General features: G+C 49.6%; 1 protein-coding gene across 1 annotated transcript; it reads right to left on the bottom strand.

The window, feature by feature from the left end:
* Window positions 1–6405: 6405 nt before the first annotated feature.
* On the bottom strand, window positions 6406–14046 carry Irf1 (interferon regulatory factor 1). The gene is made up of 9 exons (XM_013033815.1): window positions 13602–14046; window positions 11591–11690; window positions 10695–10871; window positions 10546–10595; window positions 10279–10444; window positions 9810–9932; window positions 9057–9106; window positions 7703–7838; window positions 6406–7391 (listed from the first exon to the last, which is right to left on the bottom strand). Exons 1-9 carry the CDS (start codon window positions 13686–13688, stop codon window positions 7267–7269), a joined length of 1014 nt encoding a protein of 337 aa, XP_012889269.1. The 5' UTR covers window positions 13689–14046; the 3' UTR covers window positions 6406–7266.
* Between the last annotated feature and the right edge of the window lie 320 nt (window positions 14047–14366).

The following is a 14366-nucleotide window of genomic DNA, read 5'->3' as shown; positions in this document are numbered from 1 at the left end:
ATGACTCAGCCTTTCAGCTCCAGCCCTGTTGAGGAACACAAAGCGGGTTGTGCTACATAACATGACACAGTGGCCTTTGACCTTGGGTACTGGTTGGCCACAGCCCATTCTATCTAAGGCTTCCCTCCCCCGCCCCATCCTGCTCCTGAGCCTCGAGGTCCAGGTGGATTTGACGGAGCAGGTGCTGAGGACAAGGTATTTATCACTTATCAGGCAGTCAGGGTATAAGGGTCAAATGTGAGTCTGGACTGAGCACGGGCCAGAATGTGGAGGGCAGCAGTTGCTTAACCCTAGGGTGTCTGGTTGGGGAGGTTAGGGACCCCACACAGCATGGGACTTGTACTAGGTAGTGAGGTTTCACCTGTGAGATTGCACACTGCACATGCTTTAGAGGCTGAAAATGGAGTCCATTTATTTCCACCTAAGGCTTTGCTTGCCCCCCACCCCCAGAAAAGCTGAGAATAGATGGTGTCCTGGGCCACGAACTCTGGCTGCTTGCTACTTTGTGTCAGAACAGTGGCGACAATCACCATGAGTGTCCTTGGAAAGTTCAATACCCCTCAGGCCCTCCTCTCTTTCCTCCCCACAGTAACACACGGAATGCCAAGCTCTGCCTCTGTCCCGGTCCCCTGACATTTAGCATTTCCCCCATCTTTTGCTTGTTTGTTTTGAACTTTTTGTGTGTGCCAGTCCTGGGGCTTGAACTCGGCCTGGGTGCTGACCCTGAGTTTCTTTTGCTCAAGGCTAACACTCTACCACTTGAGCCACAGCTCCACTTAAGCTTTTTGTGATTAATGAGAGGTAACAACCTCAGGGACTTTCCTGTCCTTGCTGGCTTTGAACCTTGATCTTCAGATCTCAGCCTCCTAAGTAGCTAGGATTACAGATGTGAGCCACCAGTGCCCAGTTTCTTCCCCATCTTGACAAGCACAGGAGGACTTGGATGTCTAGAAGAGCCAGCCCCCACCCTAATCCTCCATCATCCTGATAGGGCTTCTCCCTGCTTCTGAGTTTTGAGTTCCCCTGCTACATGCATTCACCTCTCTGAGCAAAGGTATAGCTGACTATTTTTAACTGCTGTAGAAGCATTTGACATTACTGCCCTGGTTCTAGGCAGAATCAGGGTTGACACCACAAGGGAAAAGTGATTAGGAGTCAGCCACCTCTATATCTACATGGCTCTGTGCATGCACGCGCACACGCGTGCCTGCCTGCCTGCCTCTGTGTGTGTATGTGTGTGTCCTGAGGTTTGAACTCAGGGCCTGAGTGCACTGTCCCTGAGCTTTTATGCTCAAGGTTAGCACTCTCCCACTGGAGCCACAGCTCCACTTCTGGCTCTCTGGAGCTTAATTGGAGATAAGAGTCTTAGGGACTTTTTCTGTCCAAACTGGCTTTGAATCGTGATGCTCAGATCTCAGCTTCCCAAGTAGCTAGGATTACAGACATGAGCCAGCTTCCATCTGGTTCTTAACAAAAAGGCAGAGACAGAGATGGGACCCAGACCAGTCCAAGGAATTAGCCAGATGGAGAAGTGAGGGTCTCAGCTTCTGACAGCTGCCTCTAGAGGGCTGGACTAGCCTCCTGTGACGGCCTGAGATTAGGGCAATGATTAACAGGGTGCTACGGTTGCTCAGAGATCAAGAAGCCAGGAATTAAACCCCCCAAAGTTGCAGGTCTATCCCCAGTCTTGGACACCCCTGACTAATCCTGGCTCTTAGCCGTCTGGAATCCAGACGTTCCCCAGAATGCAACAGTGGGTCTGGTTCAGCAGGAAAGCATACCACCTGAAACACCATGACAATCAGCCCCCACATTTCCATCCCTACAGCTGAAGCCTAGCAGACTAGAGTCCTCTGGAGCAGACAGATGTGTGATTGAGCTACCCTCTGTTCTGAGGCCAAATTATAACCCTAGAGCCCCACCTGCTTGAAAGTGCAGGTGGCCTTCCTGGCAAAGGAGCAGCATTGCTTCTCTTGAGGCCAAGCCAACCCCTACCTGGTTGGGGCCCTGGGGCCTGTGTTATTTGGAGTGTCAGGAACGGGCAGGGAGCTGGTGGCAGGAGCCAGTGCAGCAGCATTTGCTGCCTCTCATCCAGGTTCCCAAATGCCTTGATACAGGGGAGTCATTTTCTGCCCAATTGCCAGCTCTCCTGAACATCCTCCCAGGGCCTCCGTTTCCTGGGTTCTCTGTAATCCAGCCTCCATACTGATGAGCTGAGTCATCTTGGACAAGCTCCATGGGCCTGTTGAGCACTGGTTTCTTGGCTGCAGACAGGGATGGGAGTGAGGTGCTGCTAGTGTGGTAGTGCACATGGGGGCTTGGCACAGTACCTGGCACAAAGTGGTCACTGGAGGTCCATGTTGTCATTAGCCAGCCAGATGTTGAGATGGGTTCTAGTACTGAGCCGGGGGTGTCATCTCCATGGACGAGGAAGGGCAGGCTGAATACCTGCCCCTCTTCTCCCACTCAGTCCCCATGTCCTAGTCCCATTGACTCCCATTATCTCCCCAAATTTAACTCTGCAAACTCTACAGACCTGCCTTACCACTGAGCCAGTGGAAGTGGGGGCTGCTTCCACAATTCTCCATCCCAAAAGTGCCACAGAAATGGGTCTTTTTTTTTTTTTTTAAGAGCTTCTTAATGGTTAGGAAAAGCACATAGCCAGCAGCTAGGCCTAGACTTTGACTGATAAGCCAAGTTCCACCCTGCTAAGTACTTTCACCTCTGGAAAAAGTTGTACCTCAGCTCCCCATTCCCACCCAGGCCTTCTTGCCTTTGTGACAGCTGGCAGAAGGAGCAAAAGGTTAGTGCAAAAGTTCAGTGAAGTTTATATATCCAAAGTATGGAGAGGTGAGTGGTGCCTAAGTTAAGAAGCAGAATTACATCTGGCAGGGGCAAAGAGCTGGTGTTCCAACAGGGCTCCCTGGAGGAAACCCACACCCTCCCCTCTGCCACACCTCCTACGTAACCCTCTCCATACAAGAATGGATTTTTTGAAATCTGCCAACAGGATGAAAGTCAACTAAAGACCACAAAGAATGACAGTGTAGACGTGATCCAATCCCACCAAGAAGCAAATATCATCCCCAGAATAAAAGGACTCCTCCTACATCTTGGTCCTGGGCTTGTCCCCAAGATTTTAGTTTTCTTTCAGCCTGCCCCACTGGAGACTTCCAGAGAGATCTGAGCAAGCTGCTATCCTTGGAATCAGGGTGGTCCCAACCTCTGCACACTTTGCAATGAGAAAGATCCCAAAAGGGCTGCTTTGCACATTAGCCTTTGGCTTTCTTCCTGCTGCCAGGTGAGTGGAACGAACATATAAGCCAGCCCAATTTGGGAGTAAAACAAGGAAACACCTACAACTGACTAGAAATGTCTCAGAATACCAGTAATCAAAGCCCTACATGCGAGTTGTAGCTAGTGTGGCTAAGCCTAGTCTACCTCCATTGCAAATAGTCCTTGATTACCTTGATGTCATTGAAACCCCAACAAAGTTCATCTGGATTGCCTCAACCAGGAGCTTCACCATTAGTGTTTAGACTCAAACTCTTCAAAATGACCATAGAAGCATTGGCAAAGCGGGGCATCCATGGCTCACACCTGTAATCCTAGCTACTTAGGAAGCTGAGATCTGAGGATCTCCGTTCAAAGTCAGCCCAGGAAGGAAACTGTGAGACTCTGATCTCCAGTAAACCACTCAGAAAACCGGAAGTGGCACTGTGGCTCAAGTGGTAGAGTGCTCGCCTTGAGCTGAAGAGCTGAGGGACAGCGCCCAGGCCCAGACTTCAAGCCCCACAACTGACCAAAAAAAAAAAAAAGAGGAAGAAGTGTTGGCAAGTCCTTCGAATGACCTAAGTCCTACATTTGGTTCTGATTAGATGACTTTGCTCCATTCTAGGCCCTGTTCGTTGATAAGTTAGGTGCTAGCTGCCACCACCTTCAGGTGAGCAGAAGACAACTTTATCGTGGGAAGTGGGAACTTTATAGATGGAGACCAGGTCTCCATCCTGGAAGGTCTAGCTTTTTTCCACACTGCTCCTCCAGGCGTGGTCCCTAGGACCTAGCTGCCTCTTGATGGACAGGATAAGATAGGGGGCAGAGTTTGCAGTCCCTTTCTGTACACTCCAAGGGTTGTGCAGAGATCAGGACTTGACTTTAGTCCTGAAGGTTGGGAGCTGATGGGCATAATTCCTTTCACGTTTTCAACTTAGTAGAACTTGAGAAGTTTCCATGGCTTCCTGGGGCTTTATCACACCTACTGCTTACTATATCAGGGACCAACTTGAAGGACAGAATAGGGAAGTCAGAAGCAGGCTGTTTGTTCTGGGTTACACTTCTTTCCTCTCACCAACCCACTCTTAGCACCACCCACTAAAAAACCTGATAGAAGCCCTAATAGGTTAAGCACCCAATCTAGTTCTTCTTAGTAAGGGGTAGGCCCTGGAGGGGCTGGAAAAGGCTGTCCTGGTGAGGCTATTATCAACGAAAGTGGGTCTTCTGACAGATAGGCCCTGTGATTAGGCCACCTACACCACTATACAGATAAGCCAGCAGAAGCCTACCTGCAACTTACACCACAGGACGCTTATTTCCTGAACTTGCTAGAAGTGACACAGTAGCCTTTGCCCACGTTCCAGTTTTCTCATCTTCTCACTCTGTATTCCTTCTTCCCACCAAGGGCCCACACTACTTCCAGAGTGAGTGCTGGGCCCAGTGAGAGGGTCACAGTCCCAGGGTTTTCTGGGACTAAGAATATGGGAACTGTGCCCATAGATCTTCCGTATCCTTGGACACTGCTGGTGATAGCTCCTGCTGGGTGTTACAGCCCAACAACAGACTGGGGAAAAGCTGGAAATTCCCATAACCAGACCTGTGGCCTTTACGCGTTCCTGTGACTTGGGTCTTAGGGAGAACTGTCATGTATTAGTGGCTTGCTGATTCTCTCTGATCAGATAACCTCTCATAGGGTTTGTGTACATTAGCCCTACTTTATGTGAAGTCAGCCAAGAGTTTTCCTAATGCATTTGTGCATGGACCCATTTCACAGTATGTAGTGGTAATATTCAGGACCTAGTTATCATAGGCTGTTACAATCAAATCTAGAACTGGAAGATAAATATCCTTAAGCCTGTCCCAGTGTGCTCCAGCCACTCAAGCCCCTCCTCAGATCTACCCTCAAGGCAGCATCTATGTGCATTTCCAAAATGGTAGCCATGTACCTATTTAAATTTTGATTGAAATTAAGAATAGAGGCCAGGTGCTGGTGGCTCATGCCTGTAATTCTAGCTACTCAGGAGACTGAGATCTGAGGATCATGTTTGAAGCCAGGCAGGCAGGAAAGGCTTGAGACTCTTATCTCCAACCAAGTACTCAGAAAAAGCTAAAAGTAGACCAGTGGTTTCAGTAGTTGAGTGCTAGCCTTGAGTAAAAGAAGTTTAGAGACAGCACCCAGACCCTGAGTTCAAGCCCCAGGACCAGCACCAAAAATAAAATAAAGTTCAGTTCCTGAAGGTGTCATTGGCCAGGCATGGGTCAGGTGCTTAGCTGCCAAGTGCCTTGTACCAATGCCTACCATACTGAACAGTACGAAGAGAACATTTCCATCACTCTTTAGACAGCACGCATCACTCAGCATGACACCAAGTCCCCAGCAAGGTCTTTCTTGGGTTGTTGTGTGTTCTTGTCCGATTGTGATGTGTTATTCACTTTCTGAAGGAGCACACACATGTTCACCAAGTCATACATAGTCTATGTATATTCTTCAGAAGAACACAAACTGGTAACAGTCCCAGCTACGGCTACAAAGTCATGATTGTCTTTACATGAGTATGCCCCCTGTGACATGATTGCCCCCCTACACTGTCATCTATGCCCATAATAGTAAAGATTCACAGTAGATGTATCAGTGCTCACCCCAAGCTCAGACTCAAGCAGGGTACAATGGATCCATCAGAATGTTTCCATAAAAAGGAAAGCCAAGGGCTGGGAATGTGGCTTAGTAGTAGAGTGCTTACCTAACATACATGAAGTCCTGGGTTCCATTCCTCAGTACCACATAAACAGATAAGGCCAGAAGTGGCACTGTGGCTCAAGTGGTAGAGTGCTAGCCTTGGGCAAAAGAAGCCTAGGCCCCGAGTTCAAGCCTCAGGAATAGCCAAAAAAAGCAACTATATATATATTTTTTATTTTTTTTGGTCGGTCGTGGGGCCTGAACTCTGAGGGCTCAGCTCTTCAGTTCAAGGCTAGTGCTCTACCACTTGAGCTACAACTCCACTTCTGGCTTTTTCTGCTTATGTGGTGCTGAGGAATCGAACCCAGGGCCTCATGCATGCAAGGCAAGCAGCACTCTACCACTGAGCCACCTTCCCAGCCCAGCAACTATAATTTCTAAATAAAAAGCCACACTTCTTGTAAACAACTTTTATAAAAAGCAAATGTACATATTTACATACATATCCATATGTTGTCATACATGACTTAGTAATTAGATTTGAGTCTCCAATTTCCAAAGTCACACCAAAGTGCTCACACTTCCTCCCTGGGCCTGCTGAGGGCTGCGGGGGCTTAAGGCGGAGGTGAGCACCGGGGAAGGCACTGTATAAATAAACACAAAGGCCAAGAGCTTGGGGGACATGTTAGTGTACACTCTGATCAAAACTGTGGCAAGGTCCACAAGAAAAAGTGCCATGTTTTTTCCCAAGCCCCTCAGCACTTCAGGAGCAGGAGCAGGGCAGAGCTCCCCTAAGGCTGAGGGAGGACTGCCCCAAAGAACCCTACTTTCCTTCACATTTCACTGGCTTTGGAACAGACCCCAGGGCTCAGCTGGGAAGGGAAGCATTCTTTGGGAACAGGATTCACTTAGTGCAATTGTCTCCTAGTGCAGAGTCAGCCCAGGGGCTGATGCTACGCTCTTCCGAGGTCACTGTCTGTTCCCCTCAGGGCCAGCTCAGTGACAGCAAAATCTTTTCCAGGAAGTTGGGCTGAGATAGAAAATAGAGGCCAATTCCTGTCCAAGTCCTCAACTGATAAACCAGTCTCAGAATCCCAACCCCATCTTCCCAGAAGGCAGAGTCAGGACAAGCCCAAACCCCTGGTCTGCTAAGCCCTGAGCGTCCACTAACCCAAGAAGGGTGGTCCCAACCCTGCTTGGCAGTGGAATCACACTTCGTTATGTCAAGGGGCCCACAGGAGTCCAGTTTCTCTGCAACACATCTGCCATGATGCCTGGGCCCTGCTCACTCAGTGGAGCAAGAGGGGAGGGCCCAGCTATGGTGCACAAGGAATGGCCTGGATGGAGGGCAGCCTGACTGGGGTCAGAAGATTGTCCAGCCAGATGGTGTCCAAGTTCTTCAAATCTGTGAAGCCTCGGTGTAGACTCAGCCCAATGTCCCCTAGAAGACGTGAAGAAGGTTGCATGAGGAAGAGGGTGGGAGTGTAAGGTATGCCCTCCCACCCTGCCCTGCAGTCCTTGAAAGCCACTGATACAGTTTCTGCTGTCCACCTATAACAGCAAGGACCCACTCATCTTTAGGCAAACCTCAGGAGTGAGAGCTGCAGCTAATTCACAAGCTGTCTACACCCTTTCCTCTCAGCCTAAGAATGATGCTTCATCTGTCTGTTCTAACAACTCTGTCCCTCAAGCCTTCCCCACCACACGTTTCTCCCTTCTCCAAGAAGCAGTCAGGATCCAGGGACTTCTCACCTCCAGAGCTGTCAACTTCTGGCTCCTCCTTGAAGCTGAAGTCTCCATAGACAGAAGTGGACAGGGTTCCAGGTTCATTGAGCAGGTACCCCTTGCCATCCACGTTCGTTGGCTGCCACTCTGACTGTTCAAAAAGCTGGGGACAGAGGAGCAAGTAGCCATCAGCTGCCTTCTAGTGTTGCCCTGCCCTCAAGGAGTTAAGGCTTCTCAGCCAGGATCACACACCTGCCGCACATTGCCACATTCTCCAACAGCTGGGATGTGAAGTGCGGTCAAGACAAGCCCTGGGGACTGAGAGGCACAAACCCACAAATTCTGGAGTCATTTCCCCACTCCTTCCACCCCACCTTCTAGCACAGAATTTCTTCCACTTCCCTCAAGTGGGTAACAGGCAGTGCTGCTCAAAGCAAAGGTTGCATAACAAGTCTAGAAAAGCTAGACATTCAAAGCTTGACTAAGTTTTCTGTGCTGATGGGGCAAAGCCAGGATAAACCTACCTCAAAAACTGTTTTGTATTCACTTTTAACTGCAGCAGAGCAGTTAACCTATCATCCTAGCTACTCAGGAGGCTGAGATCTGAGGATCGCGGTTCAACACCAGTGGGGACAGGAAAGTCCTTGAGACTCTTATCTCCAATAAACCACAAGAAAACCAGAAGTGGTGCTGTGGCTCAAGCAGTAGAGTGCTCGCCTTGAGCTGAAGAGCGCAGGGACAGCGCCCAAGCCCGGAGTTCAAGCCCCACGACTGATCAAAAGAAAAAAAAAAAGATTCAAAGCCAGCCCAGGGAAGGAAAGTCTGAGACTTATCGACAATTAACCAGCAAAATGCCAGACACCAGCTGTGAGTGAAAATGAAAGGCTCTGAGTTAAAGTAAAGGACCGACAGATGGAAGGGAGGAAAGAAGGAAAAACTAGCTGAAAAGATAAGCTGGAGGACAATTTCTGCTTTAAAAAAAAAAAAATTAGAGCCCTATTGCTGATCCCAAAGGCTGATTTTTTTTTTTTTTCCAAAGGCTGATTATTGAAACCTGATGTGCATTTCCCAAACTAGCAGGGCTGGGCATGTTGGGAATAGGACACAGGCCAAGGACCCATCACAGATCACAGCGGACTCAGTTGTCTGGGGCTGAGGCTTGTACAGGATGGTCTTCTAGCGACCAGGCTTCCCACCTGCCCTCACTCACTACCCAGTGTCTTCAACCAGCCATAAAAGGATTGTGGCACCTGCACCTTTGGAACTGTTCTGGAAGTGCCAACAGCTGCCCACTCACTGATTTGGAAGTTTCTGCTAGTTCTTTCCCCCCTGAGAACTGACCACTTCAAAAGCCTATCTACCAGGAAGGAAGGGACCTTACCTTCATGAGGTCCTCAGGTAATTTCCCTTCTTCATCCTCATCTGTTGTAGCTGGACATGAACAAGAGCAGAGATTGACTGGCGGTCAGCCACATTCACCCTGTATTCACCCTGCATGCAGTTCTAGCCCCACCAGTCCCTCAGCACACTCGGGTGCATGCTCCCTCTCTCCCAGGAACATCTGCCTGCCATGGAGATTCCAGAACAGGGACACTGTCCTGCCGACTCAGCCTCCCAAACTATGGAGCCACGCCTCTTCCCACCCCTTCACTTCCTTCTCCACTCTCAGAGACTTTGGGCTGCAGAGGAGCCAGGAGCACAAGCAAGTCCCTGGCTTCTTTCTTCTTGTCCCTAGCCCACCCCAGCCTGTAGCCTGGTCTGAACTGCCTGCCTGGTGTCCACAGGCTTCCCTCTTCCCTTGGGGACAAGGATAAGCAATGTTCAGCCCAGTCAGCTCAATAGCAGGTGGAGGGCTGGGATTGTGGCTCAGTGGTAGAGTGCTTGCCTTGCATGCATGAGGCCCTGGGTTCAATTCAACACCACATACGCATAAAAAGCCGGAAGTGGTGCTGTGGTTCAAGTGGTAGAGCGCTAGCCTTGAGCTGAAGAGCTGAGTGACAGCACCCAGGCCAAGTTCAGGGCCCACGACCAGCAGAAAAAAAAAAAAAAAAAGGGCAGGTGGAGCTCTGAGCATCTTTTCTCCCTCAGGAATCCCTTCTCAGGACCCAATCACGCAGGCAGTTCAAGTACAAACCTTCAGAGGTGGAGGGCATAGGAGACACTTGGAAGTTGTACAGTTCGCTGGTGCTGTCTGGCACAATTTCCATTGGCATGTGCCAGTCAGGGAGAGTGCTAGTGACGGCACATGGTGACAGTGCTGTAGAGGGGCAGGTGGAGAAGAGATCATAGGTCAAGATGGTATGTTTACAAGACACCCAGGGGGCTGGGAATGTGGCTTAGTGGTAGAGTGCTTGCCTAGCATGTGTGAAGCTCTGAGTTCAATTCCTCAGTACCACATACACAGAAAAAGCTAGAAGTGGCGCTGTGGCTCAATTGATAGAGTGCTAGCCTTTAGCAAAAGAAGCTCAGAGACAGCTCAGGCTGAGTTCAAGCCCTAGGACTGGCAGAAAAAGAAACCCAGCACCTTCAACCTGCTCCTAACAGACCATTCTGAGTGCTACATGATACCTCCTAGACCAAAGATAAAGAGCCATCCTACCAACCTGTGGGTTCCCCTGCCAGACCAGCAGCCTCTTCTGGAGTAAGGGCCTGCTCCATCTCTAGGTCCTGGCCTATGTAGCCCAGAGCTGTGTAGCTGCTGTGGTCATCAGGCAGAGTGGAGCTGCTGAGTCCATCAGAGAAGTTATCAGGGCTGGAATCCCCGCATGACTGCAGAGAGAGAGAAGAGCTTTAGGTCTGTAGTAGCACTTTTCCACTGCTCCCCTGGACCCACCTCAACCAAAGGCCCAAGTGCACAGGGCCCTACTCACCTTCCGCTTGATCTTGCTTTTGGTGTCTCGGCTGGACTTGGACTTTCTCTCTGTGGGGCAGGCAGACTATCAGTCTCGTACAAACCAAACTGACCACCTTCCCTCATTCCCTCCCAAGTGCTTCCTGAGAACCTAGCCCAAAGCCTAACCTTTTCTCTGGTCCTTGGTCAGAGGTGGAAGCATCCGGTAGACTCGCACAGCTGAGCTACCTTTGTTCCTGCTCTGGTCCTTCACCTCCTCGATGTCTGGCAGGGAGTTCATGGCACATCGAAAGTTTGCCTTCCATGTCTTGGGATCAGGCTCCTTTTCCCCTGCTTTGTATCGGCCTACAGAGCAGGAGAATTAAGTGGATCATCAACTGCCCCCTGGGCCAGGAAGAAGGTACCCCAGACACTTACAGTGGTGAAACCACCACATATTCCTGGCAATAGTCTCTAGAATCTAGAGCTTCTCAGATGTCCAGGCTCAAACATCCAGCAGGATTCAGTGAAGGCCCCAGCCAAGTGCATTAGAAGGCCCCTGTGCTATGCCTTAGACCCTGCCCAGTCTTCCTGCTTGTGCTATTAGCAGCCAGAGGGCAGCAATCAGGATTTATCTGATATTTCCAGAGTAGGAGTGGGCACAGAGTAGGCAGCAAAGAACAGTTACTAATAGGTAAGCAGACTGTTCTGAGTTTGGCCAAGAGCTCCATCCCTCAAGGAAGAAAGGGAGGCCACCAACCAGATGGGCCTTGAGCAGTACCTAAAGAAAGGAAGATGTGGGCCTTTCAGTGTTCTGTTTCAGAAATTGTTTTGTCTAGGATGAACTTTGATCTAGAAATAAATTCCCTGAAGGCATGCTTTCTAAGATTCTGGCTTTACAAATACCTTTGAGAATTTGCTGAAATGATGGATTATTTCCTCTAGAAACTCCTGGTCCCTTCCCTAGGAATTCTGCACCTTGTACTTATTCAGGAAGCTCAGGGACCACCAAGAATCTCTACATTAACACTAGTGTCTCTTCTTGCCTCTTCCCCAGCCTCGGAGCCAGGGCACCAGGGACACACCTGTGTGAATGGCCCAGCTCCTGAACAAACAGGCATCCTTGTTGATGTCCCAGCCATGCTTGGCAGCGTGTTTCCATGGGATCTGGAAGATTTTCTCCTCCTGAACAACACACACACACACACACAGGCTGTCAGTTCAGAGACCACAGGCTGAGATTACCCAGGCCCCAGGTTAGGGAAAAGGCTGACTTCCCTTTTTTTCAGCCTGACATCCAGTTTGGGTTGACCTATCCATCCTGAAATTTGCCCTAAGCAGGCCATTCTGGATCTCTTAGGAGAGTCTGGGTTCTGATAAACTGTGGCACAGTCAGCTCAACAGACACTCTTGTTTTTTTTTTTTTTTAAAGACACTCTTCTTACAGATATGACACATAAGAGTATACTCCAAAGCCCTGTCTACACATGTTGGGATGTTTCTCTGGCCAGGACAAAACAGAAGAATTTCTTCCATTAGAACAGTCTGCTCAGGACACCTGGGGCTACTGCTCCTACACAGGGGGACCTTATACACCCCTGTGGAAGTCCTGAAATAGATCTTCATACTGACTACTGTGTGACCTTAGCACTGTCCTTGTGTCTCTCAAAAGTTTTCTTTCCTCTGAAATGAGAAAACATACCTCAAAAAACTATTTTTTTTTTGAGGTATGGTTAAAGTCTTCCTGTCATTATTACTGGTGGCTAATAACTATTGTGGGCTTTTGATTCACACTGTTCAAGTTCAAATTTTGGTATTAGTACTTTTTGTGTGATCTTGGTATCTACCTCAAGTAGTAACATAGATTCATTCCTTCTCTAGGACCTATCTCACAGCACTACTGTGAAGAGGAAGTGACACGATTTCTTTCTTTCTTTTCTTGGGTCCGGTCGTGGGGCCTGAACTCTGGGCCTGGGCGCTGTCCCTCAGCTCTTCAGCTCAAGGCTAGTGCTCTATCACTTGAGCCACGCCACTTCCAGCTTTTTTCTTTTTGCTTATGTGGTGCTGAGGAATCGAACCCAGGGCCTCAGGCATGCAAGGCAAGTGCTCTACCACTGAGCCACCTTCCCAGCCCCTTTCTTCCTTCCTTCCTCTTTCTTTCTTTCTTCTTTCTTTCCTTCTTTCTATCTTTTTTTTTTCTGCCCTGGGTTTGAACTCAGGGCCTGGGTGCTGACCCTGAGCTGCTTCTGCTCAAGGCTAGCTCTCTACCACTTGAACCACAGGAGCCACAGCGCCACTTCTGGCCTTTTCTGAGTAGGTTATTGGAGATGAGAGTCTCACAGGCTTTCCTGCCTGGGCTGGCTTTGAAATGCAATCCCCAGAGTAGTAGAGCCTCCTGAGTAGCTAGGATAGTAGGTGTGAGCCACTGGTGCCTAGCTTGAGGTGCCACAAATTTAAGTAACATACTTAGCAGCCACATTGTAATGGTTACTATGATAATGGTGATGATGAACATTGTTGCTAAATCTACTGGGTCTATGTTGCTCCAAGTGCATCAGCTATAGACTTTAAGAGGCCAGAGTAACAGGTGCAAGATTAATTCCTGGGTCCTCTGCTGAACCAGCCATCTTCCTGCCCAGCAGTTTGTACCTGTCTTCTATGTGTCCAATCAGAGCCCTGGAGATGCTGTGTGGATAGCAGGAGTCTCCCTCACTCAGAAAAGATAAGAACCCAAGCTCTGCAGAAGCTGATGGAAACTAAGTGCCTTTAGGTTTTGGTGGTGGTGGTGGTCATGGGGCTTGAACTCTGGGCCTGGGCGCTGTCCTTCAGCTCTTCAGCTCAAGGCGAGCGCTCTACCACTTGAGCCACAGCACCACTTCCCTAAGTGCCTTTAGTGTCCTGGTTATATCCTGAGAAGCCAGGCAAGCATGGCCTGGGCCCAACACATGGAACCCGCTGGAAAATACATCTCCCTGTCCTCTTATCATTTTCCTTTTTGAGTTGCAGATGAAGCTTTGGTCCCCTAAAAGAACATGGGATAAAATAGTGGCCAAAGTATTGTTGTTGTTGTTGTTTTTAATCCAGAGTTCCACTCACTTTATTAATCCAGATCAGCCCTGGGATTTGGTTGGAATTAATCTGCATCTCTAGCCAGGGCCTCATGCGCATCCGAGTGATGGGCATGTTGGCTGTAAAGAGAAGACAGAATCCTCCTGTTGGGAGTCTGTTGAACAATCCCAGGCATTACCCTGCCCCACCCCATGTCACTTAATTACATTCCCCTGCCCTCTCACCCAGGTGGTTACCCTCCCCAGGTCCTGCGATCTTAGGGAAGGAATCCTGCATTGGGGGTGAGGGGAAGAGAACAGGAGGCAAAACAAAACCCTCTGCAGTTTTCAGCATCTCCCAGCTGGTCTAGGAAGGAGAGAGGCATGGAAATAATGGCTTCGGGCTTTGCTTTTTGTTTTTCCGTTTGGTTTTGTGCAAGAAAAGAGAGAAAGCACTAGTATCTTAAAACTTTTCTCTCAAAACTCAAATCTTCCGAGAGGGAAGGGTGGCGTTGCTTTTGCCCCGACTTGAGCTGCCACCACCAGCTAGTTAGTTATGCACCTGCCCTAAGGGGCAGTCACCCGGCATCCTGATCACTTCCTACTTTCTGCGGGCCTCCCCTGCCCCCACTCCCAGTCCATTCTACGTCCCGGTGATGGCTAGAGCCCAAAGGGCTGAGCGCCTTACTTCCCCGCCTTCCAGGGACTTAGCCCCAAGAACACCTGTGGCGCCTCCTCCTGCAGCCCCAGGAGGTCACGATCGGGTCCCAGCCACTCAGGGCAGTGAGCCAGTCCCGGTCACGGCGGGGGGGGG

Source organism: Dipodomys ordii, unplaced genomic scaffold (genome assembly GCF_000151885.1).
Source record: "Dipodomys ordii isolate 6190 unplaced genomic scaffold, Dord_2.0 Scaffold177, whole genome shotgun sequence".
Lineage (NCBI taxonomy): Eukaryota > Metazoa > Chordata > Mammalia > Rodentia > Heteromyidae > Dipodomys > Dipodomys ordii.
Note: the sequence above shows the minus strand (reverse complement) of the source record. Positions and strands in the feature narration are given on the sequence as shown.